The sequence below is a fragment of the Perca flavescens genome, chromosome 3 (genome assembly GCF_004354835.1).
Source record: "Perca flavescens isolate YP-PL-M2 chromosome 3, PFLA_1.0, whole genome shotgun sequence".
NCBI lineage: Eukaryota > Metazoa > Chordata > Actinopteri > Perciformes > Percidae > Perca > Perca flavescens.
In genome coordinates, this window is record NC_041333.1 from 27375625 (window position 1) to 27399612 (window position 23988).

Genomic DNA, 23988 nt, shown 5'->3' on the forward strand with positions numbered 1-23988 from the left:
CAACGTACTATCATCATTTAGGAGACACTTAGCATTTCAAAACAAGATCACCTAATTACATCTTGTCAGGGGTCCATGTTAGATCTGACAAGTGTAATGCATATGTAGGACTGATGAACAGCTCCTGAGACATCACAAACCAACTCCCACCAAAGGAGTTATAGAATTCTCTTTTATCTGAACAAATCATGTATGGCTGGTTGCCTAATTTGTACTTTAGCCAAGTCTATGTGTCTGAATGAAATTATGAAGATTTCTATATTTCTTAGTGTGTAATCCTAAATGCAAAACAGGCATTAATCCACATAGGACATAGTTCTGGCCGGTTGTGATGTTTGTAGAAATGTACGTATTAGCAATGTTAATAAACTTGATTAAGTTTTTGTACTGATCACTTTTCTAAATCAAGCCCCAAATAATGTATCTTCCATTGAGAACCATCTCAATGGAATTGCATTTTACAAAATGTGGCACGTAGAAGAAACTACTACTAATTTCCAAGATATTTGTTTGTTTGCTTTTTTTTCAGTGAGGTTCAATACAGAGCATTTTTTATTATATGAAAGGGCTTGTCTTCTGTCGCAGGCTTATATCAATGACCCCATTCAGACATACTTGACACAATATATTTCACTTTTCACTTTTTAGGAAACCGAAATCTGAGCATTTCAATCAAGAATTGAAAATGCTCCACATAAAGTGATTTTATTGAGAAGCAAAACACTTGATTGTGTAGTACATTAGAGTTGGTTTGGTTATTGGTTTACAGATGTAACTTACTTTAACATTGTGTGACTCTGCAGACCCTCCAACAATAAAGAAAACCCAGAGCTCAGAGACTCAGGTGGGCCGTATAGGGACACTGCAGTGTGACGCCACAGCTGTGCCCACACCAGAGTTTGAATGGTTCAGAGACGAAAAAAGGTAAATCTTGACACACATTTACACTATCACTACCACATCAATGTCACAGACACAATAGACACTTGCATACGTGACAGTCGGATAACACTTGGACAATTTCTGAATACTTAAGGGAACAATTCTGTACTACTATAGGACACTTCAATATCAAATAACCATGAAAACAGGTAACACTTGGCAGTCACTAGTTATAGATCAAGTATAACTAACACACTGATTCAAGATGATGTTGCAAGCTCAGTCTGTGCAGTTGTTATGCTTTATCCCATCAAGGGCTAAGAGAGCTAAATAGATGCAGTGTATACCAGGGGTCTTCAATGTTATTTAAGCCAAGGACCCCTTAACTGAAAGAGAGACGGAGCAGGGACCCCCTACTATATATTGTATGAAATGAAGTTGCATATTAAACTGGGCCTACAATAATGTGTAGGGCGGCCTAAAGCCTTTATACCTTTTTTTGCATAGAATACTAAGCTATTCAAATAACTGTCTAATAACTGTTACCCCCCCTAGGGGTCCTGGATACCCTGTTGAAGTTCTCTGGTGTATACAACCAGTCAAAGAAGCCATTAAATATAGCACAAGCCATTAGTCTCCTTTATCACAAACAACCATGGAAGACCAGCTCCACCAAGGCTGGCACCCCTCGTGCTCTGATGCTCTTTTATTTCTGTTATTATCTCCTGTAATGTTTCCAGGTTGGAAAACATGTCAGATAACTAGAAACAACAAAATATTTGAGGAAAGCCTTCACAACAAAAGTGTTTACTGTATATGCATTAAAAGGTTTGGGAAGGTTTGGGTACCAGAGCTTATTATGTACAGTACTGTCCTCATGGTTTATTAAGGTGGATTATGTATTAAAACATTCTGATTTGTGATGATTGATAATTAGCTCCTGCTTGACATGCATGTGATGATAGGTTGCAGAAATAACCTTACATTGACTTGGCCTGACTTGCCTGAAGGCAATGAGCCAACTTGATTTATTATGCCACCATTCCAAATAAAATAATGAGGCAAAATAATGAGATTTACATTGAATTTACTCGTGCATGGCCGTGACAGCTGTAAGAGGCTGTTTACTGTTGTGAGCACAATTAAAGGGCAATTAATGAATAGCATGGCTTTCTAAAATAAAAAAATATTTTGAACAATGTTCTCTATGCAAGTATGTGGGGAATGCTGTACTGTATCAGCATCAATAGGTCTTCCAACAATAGGACTATACTGAGGTCTCTTTTTGTAATGAACCTGGGTCACAACCCTCGACATAGCTTTCTCCAGAGTAGCTTTCTCTTCATCTCCCAAATGTGACAGCAGCTTCATCACTTTATTCTCTGTGCCAGGCACGCTCCGTATCATTTTACTCACTGGTTATAATGGATCTCTTTGATCCCTTTGTCAAATCTGCCCTCACAGTGGTCCCATTGACACAACCCAATGTTAATTTGATGACATCATCTGTGTAGTTTGATAATGACTAATCACCCACTTAATCACTCACAAGGCTGTTATTCCGTTACATAGCTGCGTGAGACTGCAGCGTATTCTGTGATATTCTTTTGAGAAAGAGACAAAGGAGAACAGATCGGGTGTGCTCCTGCATGCAATTTGTATACGATAGTCACTGAAAATCTCAATAACCCTTTTCTCATACCACAAGTAATTCCACTAAAATGGAAATCAGCTTTCTCTGTACTACTGGCTCCTGTGAAAGTGCAAACCGTGTGACCAGACACAGATGTTCATTGGAAAGCGATCAATTTAAGTGCCACGCATGTGTCTGGAAAACACTTGAAGAGGATCAAAGTGTAATAACATTCAAAAGCAACGACAACCCAGTCCCTCGATTTTATCACTTCTCATTTAATAACCCAAGAGAATCTGTCCTCTCTCTGCAGCAAACTCACCACCGAGTCAGTTGGGAGTTTGAATGAAAATAAAAAAAGCTAATGATTAGAGAATTGCACATGCAAAGCATAATGATCTGCAATTTCACTCCCACCCAAACTACAGCACTAAAAGTTCATGGAAGATCGGGAGTGTTATCACAGATATGGTCTAAAGTAATAGGCCTATCACGCCAGTGCTCGAAAAGAAAGATTTATGGTCGTTGAAATATTTTTGCATTATCTGTTGTTTCCAACCGCCATCTATCTCAGTTGTTTTGTCCCCTGGAGGATTTTGGCAATGTGCCTGTTCACGGTCTCCTTCTCCCTCTGCGCCAGTGGAAAGTGTTATTGCACTTTCTCCTTGGATGATGATGATGTTAATGCACCATAATAATATCATTTATCCTTGCTTGGCTAGTTAATTTCATAGTCCCCTACCCAAAAATCAAAGCTAATGCACTGTAGCGTGTTGTGTCTTATTTACCTGATTGTTAAGGTCTTGCTCCTGGACTTCATCCGTTTAACCTCATCAACACACAGGTTGGCAGTGGGCACCCTGAAATCTGCATGTGAATCAAGATGATGTTGGTACTGTTGCTGTCAAGCTTCAGATTCTCGCAACAGGGACATGATTTACCACTTGAAATTTGTTGTATTTTTTTAAACAGTGGGTTCTTTGTTTCAAACAGAGTCAGACAACAGCAGTCTTTTCATTTTTAGCTGGCTAAATCACTTTTCCGCCAAAACAGAACAATCCAGAGGTGTGGTTGCGTGTAAGGAGACAGGGAAACATGTTAGAACTGTTGGTTTTGAATTTCACCTCATTATTTCAGCCTCAAACACACACACTGTACTTTGATCATTTCAAAACATTTTTAGAAGTACAGTTAAGTTTGACTGGAGTTTTCTAATTAGCTTTGGTTCCTCGTGGAATTAAGCCTTATTTAATCCCTTCCTTTACCATATTTTAACAAACAAATTACACTGTCACGTTTCATATTTTAATTACTGATACCCGTCGGATGTAGGATTTATCTTTGCAAAGCCTCATTATATTTGACATTGATTAACTGTTTTCTTAAATCCCTTGTTATATCTTTAATATATTTTGTTTTGGATTTGTTGATGTTGGAAGGAAAGTTAGTGTTAAAACTGTTCCTATACCCCAAGTGTGTTCATGTTTTATTAATATTGTGACAAGCCCATAAATCCTTGCTTCTTGGTCAGACCTGTTCAGTTTCTTAGCTTCCAACTTTTCATTTCCTCTTGGTGGGTTATGTTACACCAAACAAATCACACAGCAGCTCTTTTGGAATAGGATCAAGACACACATTTATTTTACTCCAGTTATCTAGTGCCAAGTTTGAAAAGCGTTGCTCTCACCTGCCCAAACAAGCCAAACTAAAGCAGTTAAGATTTCCGAGTTCGAACAAACTGCTTGGCACAAGCTGGAAAACACATTCTGGGCTGCAGAGCCCAGTCCTCTCTCCTCCTCTGACTAGAGAGGCTTACAGCAACTCACCTTTCCGTATGCATATCCATCCTCTGTCAGTCTTAATATCCACATGAAGACCCCCTCACATAAATGAATCATTGCTTCACAGCATCCAGGATCTGAGAGTCTCCATGGTGCTTAGACACGCAATTAGCCTCAGTATAGACCGATATATCATGATCTGAATACAGCTGGCCAGAAGTTCATAACTGAAAAATATTACTACCTGGCTGTCATGACCCTCCCTGCTCCTTTTGTCTCTTCTCCCTTGCTGTCCTTGATGGAATTTGGATCAAACTGTAAATTGCCTGCCCCTTCAGCCTTGTTTTTTTTACCTCCGCCAAGGAGGACATATTTTCAGCTTGGTCTGTTTGTTTGTTTGTTTGCTTGTAAGTTTGTTAGTTTGTTTGTTAGCAGCATGGGCCAAGAACCCATTGTATTCTATAGTGGATACGAATCAAGGGAAAACACATTAGTTTACACTTCCATTAACATTGCCAGATAGGGCATTTGTGCTGCATTCATGTGGTGACTGAATAATCGGAAAAATTTGTTCCCGACTGGGAAAGTTTACACTACATTAAAATTGTGAGATAGGGCATGCCTTGGCGGAGGTCCCTAAAGGCGAAGCTACAAATCTGATGGTGCACATAGAAAATAATGTCCAGTTTTATGCAGTAGCTCTTATGAACCCCATAATTCATTACTGTACTTTAGAATTGAGTTTGTGTCAACCAGTGTTTATCTACTAAAGCATATTTTAAATGCTAGTGCTATTTGTGCAGTAAATCACTCCACCCAGCATGAGAAAATCCTACGTGAGCTGTAAGCTAACATGATAGACAGATATTTTTGTTGTTTTGTCAGCTGATGCATGGCTGTCACAGACACCAGACCGCTTTCAATCATCACTGGGTTACAAGTCTCAGCAGGGCTCTCTACTTGATTTCATTCATCATCGGCCTTGAATCATAACAGGCCTGTCACTTTCTCTGGCAGTGATAACCTACTTTAGATGCTCCCACACACTACAGAATCAAATCTGTCCATCTGATGATTTGCTCTGGTCTTTCATCTCTACCGGCCTGCGACCGCAGCCCTGCACACACACTGCCTGCCCTCCACCAAATATAGGGGTCAAATCATTTCAATCTAGGCTTTAATGTAACAGAGTTGAATCTGTGCATCAAGAAGTGATCACTGAAAATATCCACTGGAGCACTGCTGCCCTCTGCCTGCAAGGAATGACATCCAGTATGATACAGTAATGATGAGAACACTTGATAAACTTCACAATTTCTGCCAACTTCTCTGATAATGTATTCCAATCTATTATGCCAGATAAAGAAGCTGGCAGAGACACAGGCATATTTGAAAATAAACTTGAAAAAGTGAGAGAAGTTACCGGCTGCAGATGTGCGTGTGCCAAACGCGTTAAAAGTTAAAATGGGAAGCAGAAATGTCAAACTCAATAAATGGTAATAGAAAAAGGAGATGCACTTTGGGGGCCAGAGATCCAGTTTCCTGTTCTCTACGGTTCTCTACGCTCCAGTTTTCTGCTGCTGGGTGTTTAAACTCACAGCATGTGTGCAAAGAAAACAAAATCCCGAAACCTTCACTGTGGAAACAAAAGAGAGTTCTATCTCTTTTGACCTGTTTAGGTCAGTTTATTCCCCTGCTGCTGCATTACAATCATGCGCTGCAATCTATAGTAAAAATAGCTGTTTGCTTTCAGCTCCCTGAAGTGCTGTGTATATTATTATCTGGGTCTCTCAGCATGCTCTTTGGGCAGGCAGGCCTTTTTAATAGTGCAGTCACCTCTCATGAAGACACACTGGAGAATATATCTGCTGCTGGCCTTATCGTGGGAGTGGGGTTTGCTTTTAGATGAAGTGGGGACACTGCTGGTGCACTTGTCCTCCCTTAGTTCTCGCTTTCTCGCTTTTAGACACACACACACACTGCCACCGTTCCCAAGGTGTCCCCTATGGGAAGGACCTCAGCACTTTATCAATTCCTCGCTCCCCAGTGAGCCAAATTATGCTGTGCCATGATGTGCGTTTTCCTTTTTATGTTAATACTTTCTATCAGCCAAGTATGTGTCAGCACAAACCTCTCGCTTCCCCGCTCCAATTCCGATTACCACATTACCCAGACTTAAGCAGGATTAAGTTGAGGCGCCTTAAATGAACTGCACCTCATTCATGATACGAAAGGGCTCAATCAGCTCAAGAACAAGCAGAATCCATTATGCGTACTGTGTTATTAAAAGAGTTTTATTTGGTTGTGATGATGTAAGGAACAGTTCATCAGCGAGGTACACAGTCTGAGTCAGCAAATTGTATTGATTAATTTGTGCTGAAAGGGATTCAAGGTTGTCATAATTGATTGGCAGAAGTTTGGTGGTCATTAAGAAACCCAGAAGTGCAGGGAAGGACTGCATCAGCATACTAATCTTTCATCCAAAAAATGGGATAGCAATGATACTTTAATGACAACAAAATACATAAAAGACAACAATGAAGAACATTGACATGCTGCACAGCAAATATCCATACAAACATATTTACTAAGAACTGTTTATGTCACATTTACACTCTGCTGTTTTGTCATGTTTACAAGTTGTTCCATTTCTGCAAACTTTATGAAGGATTTAGTGGCTTATATCGGTGAGTTTGCACAGAATCTATGGTGGCCTTTAGATAACGTAAAAATGTGAAAGGCCCTCTTTAGGGCCAGTGTTTGGTTTGTCTGTTCTGGAATCCCATATGGCGGTGCAACATAGGACAGAGGACCCTCTATATGAATGGTCATTTTAAGCTAACAAAAAGACAAAGCGTTTTAGTTTAAGGTGATTATACACTAATGAAAATATAGTTGTGAATATTATATACCATATCTGCCACAGCTCCCCTTAAATACACACTGGTCCTTTAAACGGAAAAAATACTTATTTGCTCACCACATAATCCAAAGGTCGAGGATTGGTGTCAAACTGTTAATGAAAGAGGTTTGTTCCAAAGGCTTATCCCCCCTCTAAACAATCACAACGCCTACATTCAGAGTTCACTGACATGACACTGACCCAGCAAGAAAGTATAACCATCGTTATGGAATATTGTTGTTAGCTGTTTTAAGATTTTTACTTACATACAGTACAGAGATTTCTATTAAAATTGTTGAGTTTTTTGTGCATTTTTAAAGGGGGTTAAGGTCTACTGTTTATTTGTAAGCGTGTAGATTTGGGTTTTCAAATGGCTACTTCACAGCCTTCAGCATGTAGTTTTTGTTCTACAGGCAGCAGTGTTGTTCCTCTGGGATGTCACACCACAGTCAGAAAACAGCTGCCACGTTGTGAAAAGTGCCATGTTGCTATTAGGCTGATAATCTAGCCTATGTTTAAACCAAAGGTTCAACATATTATTCAGAAAACCTCAAAGTGTGTATTCTCTTTCAGTAAAGAATCTACATATTTTGTTGGTTAATTAACTTCTACCATCTCCTTTACGTGCACAGACACTGCAGACTATTATTTTGCTCAAAATGTCATTAACTCCCTTCTGGCTTAAAAAAAACCTCTGATTTTCATTACTTTGCAATTTAGCTAGAATGACCACTTCTGTCTGTCTCTCCTCTCCAGGCTGTCCAATGCCCAGGGCATTAATATTCAGATTCTTGGCACTACCACTATTCTCATGATTGCCAACGTCACCGAAGAGGATTATGGAAACTATACCTGCGTGGCCTCGAACCGACTTGGCGTCCAGAATGCCAGTCTTTTCCTCTATAGTGAGTATATACACTACTGCATTTGCTATAGCTCACGCTTTGAATCTAAAATGAGATTGAATTACTTTCTAATAACCTACTTTCCCATTGAATCGTTAAAAACAGCAGGAAGGAAACTCACTGTAGCTGGGTGTGCTTTTTTTTAAGCTTCACTGCAAGAGCTGAATAATTGGATGCTAGTATGAAAACTAAAACTTGCTTTGTAGTAATTTTGTTAAAGATCAGTGCAACCACAGCTTTTTTTAACCTGGAATGCAATGTAAATTAAGAAAACATCTTTATCAATCTGACAATGCTGTTTATTTAGAAGAAGAAAAAAACAAATGCTGCAAATATAGAAATCACAACCAAATGCAGAACAAACCCAATTGTTCTGTGTGGCATGAAACATTTTTGTATTTGGTTGTTTTTTTTTCTGTATTTGCAAGTTGCAGTGCATTGAGCTTCAGGCTCACCATATGTTTCCCCAGTTTATGCCTTGTCTGTGCTCTCTGAAGCATGATTTGCGCTTGAGCTTCCATCACAGCATGGAGGCAATAGCACAACATGGCCACGACATGTCACCAAACACCTCTCCAAGTCCGTAGTGACTGTCTCAGAGTGCATATGTAAATATGTACCTCTACAGTACCCTCAAAAATATCAATATTATCTGTGTGAATATGAAGAAAACCAAAATGGTGGATATCCAAATATTTTGTCATCCATTTTCTAGATAAAATGTAAATTAGACTTAGACTTCTCTTTATTGATCCTTTTGGGATGACTCCCGCAAGGAAATTAGATTTCCAGCAGCAAATTTTAGCATCTTACAAAACACTCTTTAAATAGAAAAAAGATAGAAAAAAATACAGTATACGAATAACAATAAACTTTTAGCTAAATATTTTTACAAAAAATAAACAAACAGTAAACAACAATAAACTACAGATAAATAAATATAGATATATAGATATATAGGACTGTGTATGATATTGTGTTATTATACAGTTAATAAATAAATTACATTTAGCATAAATTAGCAGCTAAGAGCAGTTAGAGTGTCAAGGTAAGGGTGATGGTTGTGCCAATCTGAGTGAGCTCTCTGGCAGTAACTCTACATTAACACTCCTCTCTGTCTCTCTCTGTCTCTCTCTGTCTCTCTCTGTGCAGGACCCGGGACAGGTCGAGATATCAACGGCTCTGCCTGTGTATCTCAATCACTGTGGCTCCTGCTGGCCTGCTTCGCCTGCCTTTTCTTCAAGTGTTAATACCGCTGCCCTCCGCCTTTTCCCCCTCCTGGCCTTCCTTCCTCCCTCTCCTCTTCCTTCTCTCCAACTCACCGACATCCTTATTGCTACCTTATTACCAACTTTACCGCCACCCCCCCCAGACTGTTTGCATCATTATACAAAAACCGTGAGCACTGCTTACAGATATTACAAAAATGATGGGTTATTAGTAAAATGTTATAAGAACAATAACAACAAAAACAATGAAATGAAGGACAGAACAAGCAAACAGTGCTCTTTAAAGAATTGCATCGTTCTTTTTAATTTGTATGCACTTCTTTATTTCTGCTATATCTTGTCTTCGGGGTCTGGATCGGGTTTAGGGTTTGTTGTATTTTTGTCTTCATGGGAAAACAGAGGGGCACCCGCTCACAGGGATGCCAACAATCATTTGTCTCTAGAAGTACTGAAGACATAAGGTATATTTGTTCTTACTCCCATAGATTCATTATGTTAACTTAAATTGTAGATTTAACCGATTGTTTAACCAGTGCATTAACGAGCAACATGCAAAGCATCTGCCAAATATCCATATAGATTTGAAACTAACACATACACAAATCAAAGGGAAAATACTGCAGCTGTCTTCTATAATGAGATTAAAGCTTGATATTAAAGTCTTTATTACCATAATCTGATGCTACTAGAGTGAAACGCAGACATAGAGCATTAGCCGGATATCTCTCCTATCAATGACATTGTTTCTATTGTTTTCTAGCAGTCAATTGAGTTCTTGCTGTCAAACCCAGAAATTGAGGATGCAGTGAATAGAATCAACTTGATCCTACTGAGCTAAACCATGCGAAGTACAAACCTGAGGAAATTAGTTTATCTGGTGACGGATACCTACATCTTCATTCAGTGGCTTTGGAACCACATGCCTTTTTTTTCCAAAAGAATCCCTCTTTTATTTTGCAGCAGGAAAAGAAAACACAGTAGGTTATAATGATGCGTACTGTACATAGTAACATTTTGTATTTCTCTATGATAAGACAACTTGTTCTGCCACTGTAACAACAGGAAACAGAGAAATTGTTGCACTTTATGTTGCTTGTTTGACGACCAACCAACCAACCATACTGTGCAGTTTGTCCCTGCTCCACAGCAGGCTGCACGCATTTAGCTGCATATACTGTACCACATACAGCGTTCGCATTTAGTTTATGAGCTTTAGGATCAATCTTCTATACTGCTGGAATTTGGATAAAAATGTATGACACCAATGAATGACTTTTTAGTTTTTCTCTTTCAATAAGTATGCGTATTTTAATATGAACTGATACAGACAAATTCATAATATATTGATATTGAGGTTATTTTTCCTGTCTTTACCTCATTCATTTTAGTTTTGTGTGTGTGTATATATATATATATATATATATATATATATATATATATATATATATATATATATATATATATATATACTTGAATCCCATGTCCTTATACTATTATGAAAAGGCAAAGTTTATGTGTCCATGTTTCTGAATAGGGTAGCAATTTGTTGAGGATGAATAACTTGTACATCTCTTGAACTGGCACCCCTGCTCTATCGAGTGACCTGAAGCCCATTAGAAAAATTATGTTTTAAACAAAAACAAAGAGAAGATTGTTTTGTGCAGTTATTGTTGTACCTATCCTTGAGATGATACAAGTGCTGGCTTGTATGGTGTTGTAGGAAATGGAATATTATGTTTAGCTACTAATACGCTGCCATATACCAGGAATTCAATATGAGACCAGCAAACAAATGAATACCGAATGCTTCTTTCCCTTAATGGCCACCAAGGCCACTGTGCTGATGGGCATCTTACATGTTGTATAGGAAATGTTCTCATCACGCCTCTCCAATTGATGAATTTATTTCTTTATGAACAAAATGGTTAAATGATTACTACATGTGTCAATATTTTGTGAAAGAAGACCTTTCAAACAGTGTGATTATTTCAGGAAACAGCTCAGAGGTCATTCCTGTTGTGACGAGAATCGCTGAAATTGGTGCACTATTAGCTGCCTTTTTTCCATTTAGTTTGACCTACTGTAAGGTGACTAATAGTGTACGGACTCCAGCACCCAGCTCAGCTCCTTGTCTGGAAGTGTGTACATGTCTCCGCTCTTCTAACAACCAAGCTGAGATAGTACTAGTACTGTAAAACACACATGTAATTAATGTCATCTTTGTCATGCATTAAAGAAATTGTCCCTGGTGTTTTCATTGTATATGCTTTTGAGGCCATGGCTGTGTGACTTTGTAGCGTTGGTAATGCCATTCGATCCAGTCAAATTTTCATGTGTGGGTAAAACTGTGGAAGCAGAGCTGTAAAGTGACTCAAAGCATTTAAACAGTTGAAACAACTTTTCTCCCATCTTTATCAGTCACAACACAAACAATATCTTACACTCAGATTTTTCAGTCTAGGAAGTGATAAGAAAGCTGCTTTATTCTGTCATCATCTCACACATGCTTTTTTTATTGATTTTCTACAACTGAACAACTCTGGTGTATCCACTTTAACTTGGATTAACTTGACACCTGATGTTTTTCTACTACATTGGTATTTCTGCAGACTCTTCCTTTGTAGCCTCTGGCTAGCTCATACTTGAGGATGCTAGTTTGTAAGCAACAATTATGTAGTTACTGTAGGAAGAAGTGAATGATCTGAAAGCTATGGTGAAATAGTTCCTCATGATCAGTTTGCATGAGAATAGTCTGTTCTACATGTCTATTTCAGTGCCATTTCAGTCTCACTCATGAGTCCAAAAAAAAGAAAATACTCAGGGCAGAGCCAGGCTGGCCTTGGGTAGACTCTCAGAAAACTAAAATGTGTTTATTTGCTGAAGGAGACCCTGACAGACTACTAGAGCTGGCTCAAATATCTCCAAATTGGGCTATTTTAACCTGCATGGAATGCAAGATGGGTAGAGGAAGCTTATTTTAAAGGATTCTACAATAAATTGACTGTCATGGTTTGAACTTTCTACCATTCAGGTGATTTTCACGTGGATGTCCAAGTATGTCCTTGCAGGTTAAAACCAGCCAATAAGCACTGACTGATACCAAGACCACTTATGTAAAAGCCATGGAGCGCTGTCTTATCCATAAAGCAGAAAGAGATACGGAATACTGTCCTTTCATTGCTCATAGAGACCAACAGCCAGCCTACGGACAAATCACCAACATCCCTGTAGACCAACCTGGATTCTACTGAAGACACAGTAGATACAGCTATCTAGTTTACTATTGAGCATTGCCTCAAAACATCACCATTGCTTCACTGTACAAAACTGGCTTATGTATGTGCGTGTGTGTACTCTGATTCTGATTCTGTCCATTATTATTAACTTACCTGAGAAGTTAACATAAGGCATGAGATACATGACAAGTTGGCCAAACAGCTAACTTTCTAATTTCTGTTGAGCTTACAGTGGTAACCTTCTATTTTAAGTTTAGAATATTGTTTTCCCTCGGAGTGTATATACAGTGTGTTGTTTCTACACTAGAATGCTGTAAAGTCAGCAAATCCATAAGGTCGTGTTTATACAACTCAACATATAAAGATTTAAACAGCAAATGTAACTATCATGTTTGTACTTCCCTTCCCTTTGACATGGGAAACTAAGATTCAATCATGGATTATGACACAGCAGTGTCCCGTTTTTTTGTTTCTGTTTTACTTTACTTTATTATGGCATAAGGTAATTGCAGTCAGTTTCTAAAAAAAATGATATGTAATGAAGGTATATGAGAACATGTTCATAACACAAAATGAAGTTGTTTGAATTCAATGTTCTGTATTTGAATGTGACTTGAGATGTCAGGTCAGCTTGGAACACAGAATCTTAATGGTACAATTGTGTTTATCACCATGTAACATGCAAATAAAATAATATATGTATTGTTGTATTCTCTCTGGAAGACATTTTGTCCTCAGAAACTGTGAGAAATACAACTGAGACTCAACTTGTCAACAAGGGAATCTTCCAGTTTCACTTGTTTGCGTAAGCATGGTGGTATTACCACAACACATGGACATACATTGATGACAATATGGCACAGGCTCTTTACACCATATCACTGTTGCAATAAAATGTTTCACCACAAGATGTCATTACAAACCAAATTATGCCCCCAGTGTGTTTTGGGATTTGGCAGAATGAGGACACAAACACATTATTCTGCATCATTATTAGTGTAGTGGCAATCTGTCCACAAAAAATGCCACTGCAGGGAATTTGAAGCCATTTCCAACTCTTGCTGTTGCAAAAAATGAGGTCCGCCATCGCCGTATAGTTAATTCTTTATTGTAGAAATGTATTTAAAAAACACATACAAAAACTGACGTGCAAGATTAAAAACGAACAGACGAGATCTAAAAACCATCACTATCGCACAGCTGAGGTTGAAAAACTGTGTGGCTTCCCAGACTAGATTCTCCCTCTGGCTCACCTGTGATTCCCTTACTACCCTGGCTAATTAGCACATACACACAGGTGCGCAGGTGACGTAACGATCAAACCATTCACACAAACCTACCACCCACACACACACACTATCCATGCACACATACTCATCCAAATTGGCTGCAACACACCGGCCCCTAATTGTTATTGTATAATAACACAACAATTCACAAAATTAATAATGGAGCCAATGACAAATCAATCAATAATGTTCATAGTACAAGTGTGCATTTTCAGTCAATAATGTCCATAAATATCCATGGAATAAGTAATTACAAAAGTCTTAATCAGCCTCCAACAGAAGACAGATCTTTGTAATCGGTCTCTCAAGTATGTTGCATTTGGTCAGAACTTTGACAGACCGTACCAGTCCCTGCTTGTCTGGAAAGGTCTGCAACACCTTTCCTAACAGCCAGGATCCACGAGGGGCAGTAGAGTCCGCCACAAGAACAATGTCCCCTGCAACAAAGCTCCTCTTATCCTTTGACCACCGCTGGCGTTCCTGTAGCAGTGGTATGTACTCCCGAACCCATCTGTGCCAGAAAAGATCAGCAAGATACTGAACTTGCCTCCATCGCCGTCTGGTGTACAGATCACTTGTGTCAAAAAGTCCTGGTGGTAGCGCAGGTTTGCCTTTTAACAAAATAATGTGATTGGGAGTCAGGGTTCCAAGTCATTGGGATCATCTGAAGTTTTTGTGAGTGGACGGTCATTAAGGATAGCTTCCACCTCACACAGAAGAGTTTGCAGTCCTTCGTCGTCTGTAGTTTGCTGATGAAGTACTGAATTCAGCACCTTCCTGACCATACGAATGATTCTCTCCCATTCTCCTCCGTGATGTGAAGCACTAGGGGTGTTGAAGCTCCATTTTATTCCAGATTGAAGTAATGTGTTTTGAATTTGCTTGTGGTTCAGAGCAGATAGAGCTTGTCTCAGTTCGCGTTCTGCTCCAACAAAGTTGGTTCCGTTATCAGACCTGATGTGTGACACTTGGCCTCGTCTTGAAATGAATCGACGCAGTGCATGGATGCAAGAACTGGTGTCCAATGAGTATGCCACTTCCAAGTGCACTGCCCTGCTGGCCATACAAGTAAAGATAACTCCATATCTTTTGATGCGGCTCGGCCTGCCTTCACCTCAAAAGGACCAAAATAATCGACACCCACATTTGTAAAAGGTGGGAGATCTGGTTGAGTCTTTCCTTTGGTAAATCTGCCATCTTTTGTTCACCCAGCTTTCCCCTATAGCGCGTCTGCAAATAACACAGGAAGAGAGGATCTTTCTGGCTGCAGAATTAGCACTGGTGATCCAATACTGTTGGCGAAGTCTGGAAAGCAGATGATTTCTTCCACAATGTCCCAGTTGCTCATGAATGTGGCGCAAAATGAGAGTTGAGATGTGCTGATTTTTAGCAAGAATGACTGGATGTTTCATGCCATCAGGCATTGCCGCTTTACTGAGTCGTCCTCCCACTCTCAAGAGCCCATTTTCCAGCACTGGGTCAAGTTTGTAAATCTGACTACTTTTCTTAACTCCAGATGTTCCACTTTTCAATGCAGTTATTTCATCACTGAACTTTTCCATTTGGCAGTACTGAATAATGGCACTTTCAGCTGTGTTAATATCTTCCAATGCCAAAGTCTGACCACCCAATGTGGCTTTGAAGCTTTGCATTTCCTTTTCCACTTTGTTCTTCTGTTCAATTATGTTAAGTCCATTACCTGACACACACGCTTGTATTTCCTGTCTTTTTTGACACAACAACTGCAACACTTTCTCCACTGATGAAACCAAGCAACTGAGGTCTTCAACCTTTTCCATGACGAGAAGTTGGTAATCAGCTGTGTTGTTGCATTCTGTGACTCTTTGATAATTATAGTATTCACAATAGCATGTCCTTTGACCTCAGGGTCATCACAGCTGAAAGAAGCAGGCTCCACAATATTAATAGGCCATTCACTTTCATTCTTGAAAAGGAAATCTGGGCCGTGGATCCATCTGCAACATGTAAGGAGTTCCTCAGCTTTCAAACCACGAGAGGCCTCGTCTGCTGGATTCTGTTTTGTGTCAACATACCTCCATTGGGAGACAACAGTGGCTTCTCTGATAATGGAGATCCTATTTGACACAAAGGTGTGAAAGCGTTTTGTTTCATTCCTGATGTACTTTAGCACAGTTGTGCTGTCCGTCCAGAAGATTGAACTTTCCAGCTCTAGTTGCAACTCTGCTTTCAACATTCTGTCAACTCTAACAGCAAGCACAGCAGCCGTTAATTCCATCCTTGGGATTGTCACTTTCTTTACTGGAGCAACTTTCGTGCCTTCCCTAAAATGAAGGCTAAGTGAATCTTGTCCCAGTGGTTTTTTAGCCTCAGATATGAAACTGTGCCGTAACCATCCTCACTAGCATCAGAGAAGTGATGTAGTTGGACACTTATGAGTTTTCCGAAATCTTTTGGTTTGATGCATCTTGACACGCTGAATACGCTAAGCCCTTTTAGGTCTTCTAGCCACCTGACCCACTGCAGCTGGTAGTGTGGAGGAATAAGGTCATCCCAACTGTAGCTCAACCTACAGAGGTTTTGCAGCATCAACTTGGCAGGTAAGGTAAAAGGTGCCAGAAATCCAATGGGATCGTATACTGAGCTCACAACAGACAAGATGCCTCTTCTTGTAAATGGTCTTTCTTGGACTGCCATCTTGAATCTGAAAGTGTCGGTTTCTGCACACCATTGCAGTCCCAATATTCTCTCCACAGGGAGATTGTCCCTGTCGAAATCCAGTCCTTTCATTTCTTTGGCTCTTTTCTCTGCATCAATGGATTCCAACACTGATCGACTGTTGCTGACCCATTTTAACAACTGAAACCCTCCCAACTGGCATACAGCTGTCAAGTTTCTCACCAATGCCATGGCTTCTGCCTCTGAAGGCATGGATTTCAAGCAGTCATCTACATAAAAGTTCTGCTTGATGGTGTTGATCACATGTGCTGGAAATTCTTCTCTGTTGTCATCAGCAGTCTTTCTTAAGGCAAAACTGGCACAGCTAGGCGATGATATAGCACCAAACAAATGAACAGTCATTCTGTATTCAGTGAGATGTTGTGTCAGTTCACCATTTGGCCACCAGAGGAAACGAAGAAAATCTGTATCCTGTTCTGCCACTTTGACTTGGTGATACATTGCCTGTATATCCGCCATCACTGCTATACTTTCTTGACGAAACCTTATGAGAACTCCAAGCAAAGAATTTGTCAAGTCAGGTCCCTGGAGTAGTTGACTGTTGAGGGAAATCCCTTTGAAACTTGCAGCGCAGTCAAACACCACTCTCAAGGTTCCCTTTTTAGGATGGTGCACGCCATGGTGCGGGATGTACCAGACTTTTCCTTCTTTTCCTTCCAATTGGTGTTCTGGCACTCTCTCTGCATAGCCCTTGTCTATGACGTCACCAAGGAAATGAACATATTCCTCCTTAAATGTTGCATTTTCTCGAATTTCCTTTTCAGGCAAAGGACTCTTTGCTCAGCAACGTGACGGTTATTAGGCATGACAACATTATCCTCTCTGAAAGGTAATCTCAAGCAGTAATGTCCATTGTTAAGTTCAGCTGAACTGTTCATGATTGCCATAAAATAAAGATCTTCTCTGGACATTTCTGGCTTGTCATCTGATGATTTTTCATTGAAGTCATGGTTATATTGCTTCACCAGCAGTTCCTCTATGTGAGCAATGGTTATTCTGTTAGCTACGATAGTGGGGCAGCTGATCTCAGTCTCATTGCCTCCTCTCACTGGTCCATTGATAACCCAGCCGAGTATGGTTCTAACAGCATAAGGTCCTTCATTGTTGCTGTGTACCACTTGCCATGGTTCCATTACCTTTGGCACATTGGTCCCAATTAACAGCTCCACATCAGCATCAATTACAGGAATTTCCACAGAGCTTAAGTGTGTCCAAGCACTTAACTCTTCCTGTCGTGGAATGTTGTCCCGAGTCACAGGCATCTTACACTGAGTGTAGACTTCTGGCAATTCAAAGTAGGTGTTACCATTAAGTGCAGCTATCTCCAGTCCTGAGATAACATGACTGTCAACAAACTTTTCTTGATTCATAGTCCTTAACAGGATTTTGGCACTCCTTCCTCTGACCTTTAGCTCCCTCATGAGTCGCTCAGAGCAGAAAGTGGCAGTGCTGCCAGGATCTAAAAATGCATATGTGGTTAGCATTTTGCTGCCTTTCTTAGCCTTAATCTGTACAGGCACAATTGCCAAGACGCTGTCCTGTGCTCCGGCCCCTATATGGCCACATGTCTTGGGAGAAACTGCATGACTGTTTCCTGATATTTCCTGCTGCGTGTCCTCTGAATTGATTTTCTCTCTTGAATGGATGTGAAGGATGGTAGAATGTTTTAAATTACACACTTTGCAAGACAGACGCCTATGACAGTCCTTGCTCATGTGTCCAACAGATAAACATCCAAAACAAACACCTTTCTCCTTTAAGAAGTTCATTTTTTTTCACTGTGTAACTTCTTCTCCATTTTGGGACACGACTCCAATTTGTGACCCTCTTCACACAGCAGACAAAACACCCTTGTTGGTTTATCAGGTAAGTTTCTCTCATTTTGCATTTGAGTCACAGGTTGAGCATTGACCGCTGCCACAGAAGTAGCAAAACTGCTTCCTTTTCCTTTAAAGCATCCTTGTGAGACTTTATTTCTCTCTTTATACTGAGGTGTTGAGGTGAATGTGTCCTGGATGTTTCCAAAGAGTGGACTGGAAGCAATGGACACTTGCCTTTCAATTAAGTTGACAATATCACTGAAACCTGCTTGGCGACTGTGCTTCTCCTGCAGCTCATAAGCAGTGTTTCTCCATTTTTCTCTCAATTTATATGGTAGCTTCAAGACAATAGCACGCATGTTGGATGGCATATTCATCTCTGACATATAGCTGATGTCCTCCATAGCATTACAGCAGACACGTAAAAACAAAGCAAAAGCTTGCAAAGCTTCAATATCTTCTGATTTTACTGATGGCCATCCAAAAGCTTTCTCCATGTAGGCAGTGGCTATTTTTTGTTCATTTCCAAAGCGTTCCTTTAAAAGGGTCCTTGCTCTTTGATATCCTCTGTCTGGTGGCATGTGTTGACAGCTCTTAACCAGCTCCCTTGGTTGTCCTTTGGTATACTGCTCCAAAAAGTATAAACAGTCTATGCTGCTAGCAGCCTTTCCTTCCACTCCATGCTCAAATGCTCTGATAAATGTGCTATACTCAAGAGGATCTCCATCAAAACTTGGTATATCCCTTGGAGGTAATGATAATAAAGAATGTTGTTGCACTAGCAGAGCAGTTATTTCATTTTGTCGTTGCATGATGGAAAGAAGATTGCCTTGGTCAACATTAGTTTGCATCAGGTCAACACGTTGAATGGGTTCCTTTGTGTCATGTATTGCATGAGATGTTTCCTGAAATATTTGAGGAATGCTTGGTTGGGGATTCAGAGCATAAACTTTTGGTCCAACATGCTTTGAAAATGTCTCCTGGTGTCGTGCTCCCATTGATATGGCAGTTTTGTTGCCTCCTATTGGTGGAATATTCAACTGATGATTGGAATAGTTAGGCTGTGCCTCCATTAGCACTGCCGCATTACTGCCTCCTGTTGGTGGATGATTAATTGATGATTGGAATATGTAGGCTGTGCCTCCATTAGCACTGCCACATTACTGCCTCCTGTTGGTGGGTGATTGAATTGATGCTTTGAACTTTGTGGAACAAATTCCATAGCAGAGAGTCTGAAAGAAGATTTACGTTTAGAACTTCTCAGATAAGAATTCATTCCATCTGAATGAGCTCTTGAGCTCTGCACATCAGATGCTCTGTACACATTAACCTTTGCAGTTTGAACAGCAATTTGACTTTGCAATTCCAGCAATTCCTTTTTCTGTCGGATTTGCTCCTCCTGAGCGTCCAGCTCATGTCTTTCTTTAAGGGCAGCTGCCTTTGCAATGAGAGCAGCCCTTTCCACCTCTGCTTTTAGGCATGCAGAGGAAATGGAAGACCTTGAAGACCTTTGACTGTAACGGCCAGTTGATAAGCCTGTTTTATCACCAACATTAGAAATGCTGTCCCCTGGACCAATGTCATCAGTGACCACAGCTGTGGCAGGTGCAGTTTTGAGCACAGTTTTGTTTAGTGCAGCATCATCGTCATCATCATCATCATCATCATTGTCCCTTTTGTCAAGCAACCACATGTCCATGTTTTGTATTATTGCTTTATTGCTGTGCATTTGTGTTTCAACCCATTCATTTTGTTTTGACATTTCATCCTCAGGTAGCTTTTGTTTCAATGATTCATGAAACTGTTCAATTTCCACACAAAGTTTCAAACACATTTCATACTTTGTTTGTACCTCAGACACATTTCCCTTTGAAAGCATCAGTTGCTTAACTTCCTTTGTTAATTTGTGTAGTTTCTTTATCCTGGAATTCCTTTCCTTTTGATTTGATATTATTTTTAATTCCAATGCTTTGGCCGTTAGTTTGACCGATCTTTTACCACATTCATTTTCCGTTTCACTTTGACTGACAGCTGCAGACACATCACTCATTTTGATATTGATTTAGAAGAACTGCTGAAGACTTTATTAAGAATTGTAGCAGGATGTACCTGTATCCCTTTTGTGAGAAGGCCAATCTCTTCCACACAGCGTAACAATTCTTGTTTTGTCCTACCGTGATTCTTCTGCAAAGCTTTTGCGCAGGCTGTATCTGTGTCCAAGTGAGTGGATTCAGCTGGCATGCAATGAATGAAGCGCGGTGCTGTCCTTCCTGCTGCAGATCCAATAGTTCCGTCCTTTGAAGCTGAGTTTTTCAACAAAATGTAGTGGCAATCTGTCCACAAAAAATGCCACTGCAGGGAATTTGAAGCCATTTCCAACTCTTGCTGTTGCAAAAAATGAGGTCCGCCATCGCCGTATAGTTAATTCTTTATTGTAGAAATGTATTTAAAAACACATACAAAAAACTGACGTGCAAGATTAAAAACGAACAGACGAGATCTAAAAACCATCACTATCGCACAGCTGAGGTTGAAAAACTGTGTGGCTTCCCAGACTAGATTCTCCCTCTGGCTCACCTGTGATTCCCTTACTACCCTGGCTAATTAGCACATACACACAGGTGCGCAGGTGACGTAACGATCAAACCATTCACACAAACCTACCACCCACACACACACTATCCATGCACACACACTCATCCAAATTGGCTGCAACAATTAGCACTTTCACTATGATAATAAACAGGGAATGTAGCCGTGTCACAGGTTAGGAAAACATGCCTGTAGCTGCACAGTTTTCTTCTCAAACCCCCACACCAGCTGGTAAAATGTGGGTGAGGAAAGCAAATGAGAAGCGCTCATTTATTCAATGAGCGGCTGAAAGTAGATCTTATTTTTTTTTTATATGCCATAACTGTTTTCATCCAGAGCTGGGCCATAATAACAATACACTTTGGGGGGTACAAGTATAGTATGCTATGAAATGTCTTAGTATTGTATGCCATAGAAATGTGATAACACATGTCATAGTATAATAGTCATAAAAGGTAATAAAAAGTAATAGTATAGTGTGCCATAAAATATCTATCTATTTAAAAATATCATAGTATCATATGTCATAAAAAGTCAGTAAATTATGCTATAAAAATGTCATAGTATACGTGAGCCATTAAAAATGTCATAGTATGATATGTCATACAAAAAAAAGTCATTCTAAAGTGCTGTAGTATAGTATGTCATGAAAGAGTCATTGTATGGTTTGCCATAAAAAGTAATTAAAAAGTAATAGTATAGTAGTTATAAAATGTCACAAAAGATCTCAGACTCTCCACGCTGTCTTCCAACAACATAATGATTCCAAAATCGTTTCAGTGGATCATCAACTCGTAGCAGGGTGAATGGCACTTCTGCATTCGCTTTGCGGCCCTCTATTGGCTATAACCGCACTATGCAAGTTTGCCAGATCGGGTAACGGATCTGTAGTTCCAATGAGACGTAAGAAACTACAATACAGCGGTAATGGACATTTACGCTTCCAGCCTGTAGGGGGACCGAAGAGGAAAAGTGCTTTTGTGTTGCTTTAAAATGCCATTGTATAGTATGCCATTGAAAAAGTCATAGTATATAGTGTGTAATAAAAAATGCCATAAAAACGTGTTCAGAAGGTACGGTTAACATGGAAGATTTGAAACCCAGACCTAGTGACCCTGTGGCCTTCAAAACCTGCACTTTACTGCCGTGGACAACCCCAGCACAGCACCAAGCATTAAACCTCCAGGTTAGAACTGGAACCTTTTCACTCTTTGCTTTGAACACTGTTCTTCAAAATTCAACAGCCCTCGATGGAGATCAAACCCAGATTTCAGACTCTCCAACCTGTCTTCTAACAGTCTAAGCTATTGGATCACAGTCCAACTCAGTTTTTTTTCAAGCTTTTTACTTATTTCTATGTCATAAAAAAAATGTCATTGTAAATTTCATAGTATAGTAAGTCGTAAAAAAGTCATAGTATAGTATGTGATAAAAAATGTCATAAAAATGTCATAAAAATGTCATAGTACAGTATGTGATAAAAATGTCATAAAAAGGTCATAGTATAGTATGCCATTAAAAAATCATCACAAAAGTCATAGTATAGTATGTCATAAACCTTTCATTAAAAAGTCATAGTATAGTATGTCATACAAATGTCATAAAAAGGTTATAGTATAGTATGCCATTGAAAAATCATCATAAAAGCCATAGTATAGTATGTCATAAACATTTCATTAAAAAGTCATAGTATAGTATGTCATACAAATGTCATAAAATATGTCATAGTATAGTATGTGATTAAAAATGTCATAAAAAGTCATACTATAGTTTGTCATAAAAAATGTCATAAAAATTATTATAGTATAGGATGTTTTGATAAAAGTCATAGTATATAATAGTATCATACAAATATCATAAAAAATGTCATGGTATGGTAGGTGATTTAAAATGTCATAAAAAGTCATACTATTGAATGGCATAAAAATGGCATAAAAATGTGTCATGAAAAATGTTATTGAAAATTTCATAATATAGTATGCTGTAAAAAAGTCATAAAAAGTCATAGTATAGTACGTCCTACAAATGTCATAAAAAATGTCATGGTATGGTAGGTGATTAAAAAAGTCATTTGAAAGGCATAGTATAGTATGTCATAAAAGTGTATATCATGAAAAATGTCATTGAAAATGTCGTCGTAGGGCAACATCTAGCTCCCCCACTAAGAGCGTTTGTAGGTAGAGTCCTACAGCGGTGCAGGTTTGAGTCCGACCTGCTGCACTTTGCTGTGTGTCATTCCCCATTTCTCTCCCCCTTTCCTGTCTATTCACTGTCACTACATAATAAAGTAGTATGTTGGAAAGAATGTCATAGTATACTATGTCATAAAAAAAAACATAGTATAGTATACATATTATGACTTTTTCCTGACTTATTTTGACATACTACACTATGACTATTTTTGACGTACTATATGATGACTTTTTTCAACATACTGTACAATTACTTTTTTAATACTTTTTTTCAACATACTATACTATGATTTTTTTCGACACGCTATACGCGCTATTTGACCTACTATGCTATGACTTTTTGATAGGACTTTTGATATGGCTTTTTTCAATATCCTATACAGACATACTGTACAATGCCTTTTTATCACTTTTTTTTAACATTCTATACTACGACTTTTTAATCACTTTTTTGACATACTATATTATTACTTTTTTTTACTTTTTCAACATACTATACTATAACTTTTTATGGCTTTTTTCGACATACTATGCTATGACTTTTGATCCCTTTTTCCGACATACTATTCTATGACTTTTTTTCGACATGCTATACTAAGAGTTTTTTACGACATACTAAAGCTTGACCTTTTCTCGACATACTATACTATGACTTTTTATGAATTTTTTCGACATGCTATACTATGACTAGCATTTTCTCTCCTCAGTTATATTGAAGAATAAATACGTCAAAGTAAGGACTCATAAGCTTAATGTATAGCTCAGTGTGATAAATAAAGGGTAATCTGCCTGAAGGTTGTGTGTTCAAA

At 39.1% G+C, this 23988-nt stretch overlaps 1 protein-coding gene across 1 annotated transcript in view; it reads left to right on the forward strand.

Annotated features, from left to right (window-relative positions):
• The window catches only part of lsamp (limbic system associated membrane protein), a 208495-nt gene extending 197804 nt beyond the window's left edge, over positions 1-10691 (forward strand). The window contains exons 6-8 of the mRNA XM_028574484.1: positions 804-924; positions 7955-8103; positions 9256-10691. Of these exons, the coding sequence (XP_028430285.1) occupies positions 804-924; positions 7955-8103; positions 9256-9353 (368 nt within the window). The 3' untranslated portion in view covers positions 9354-10691. The remainder of the gene's footprint in view (positions 1-803; positions 925-7954; positions 8104-9255) is intronic.
• The last annotated feature ends 13297 nt before the right edge of the window (positions 10692-23988 follow it).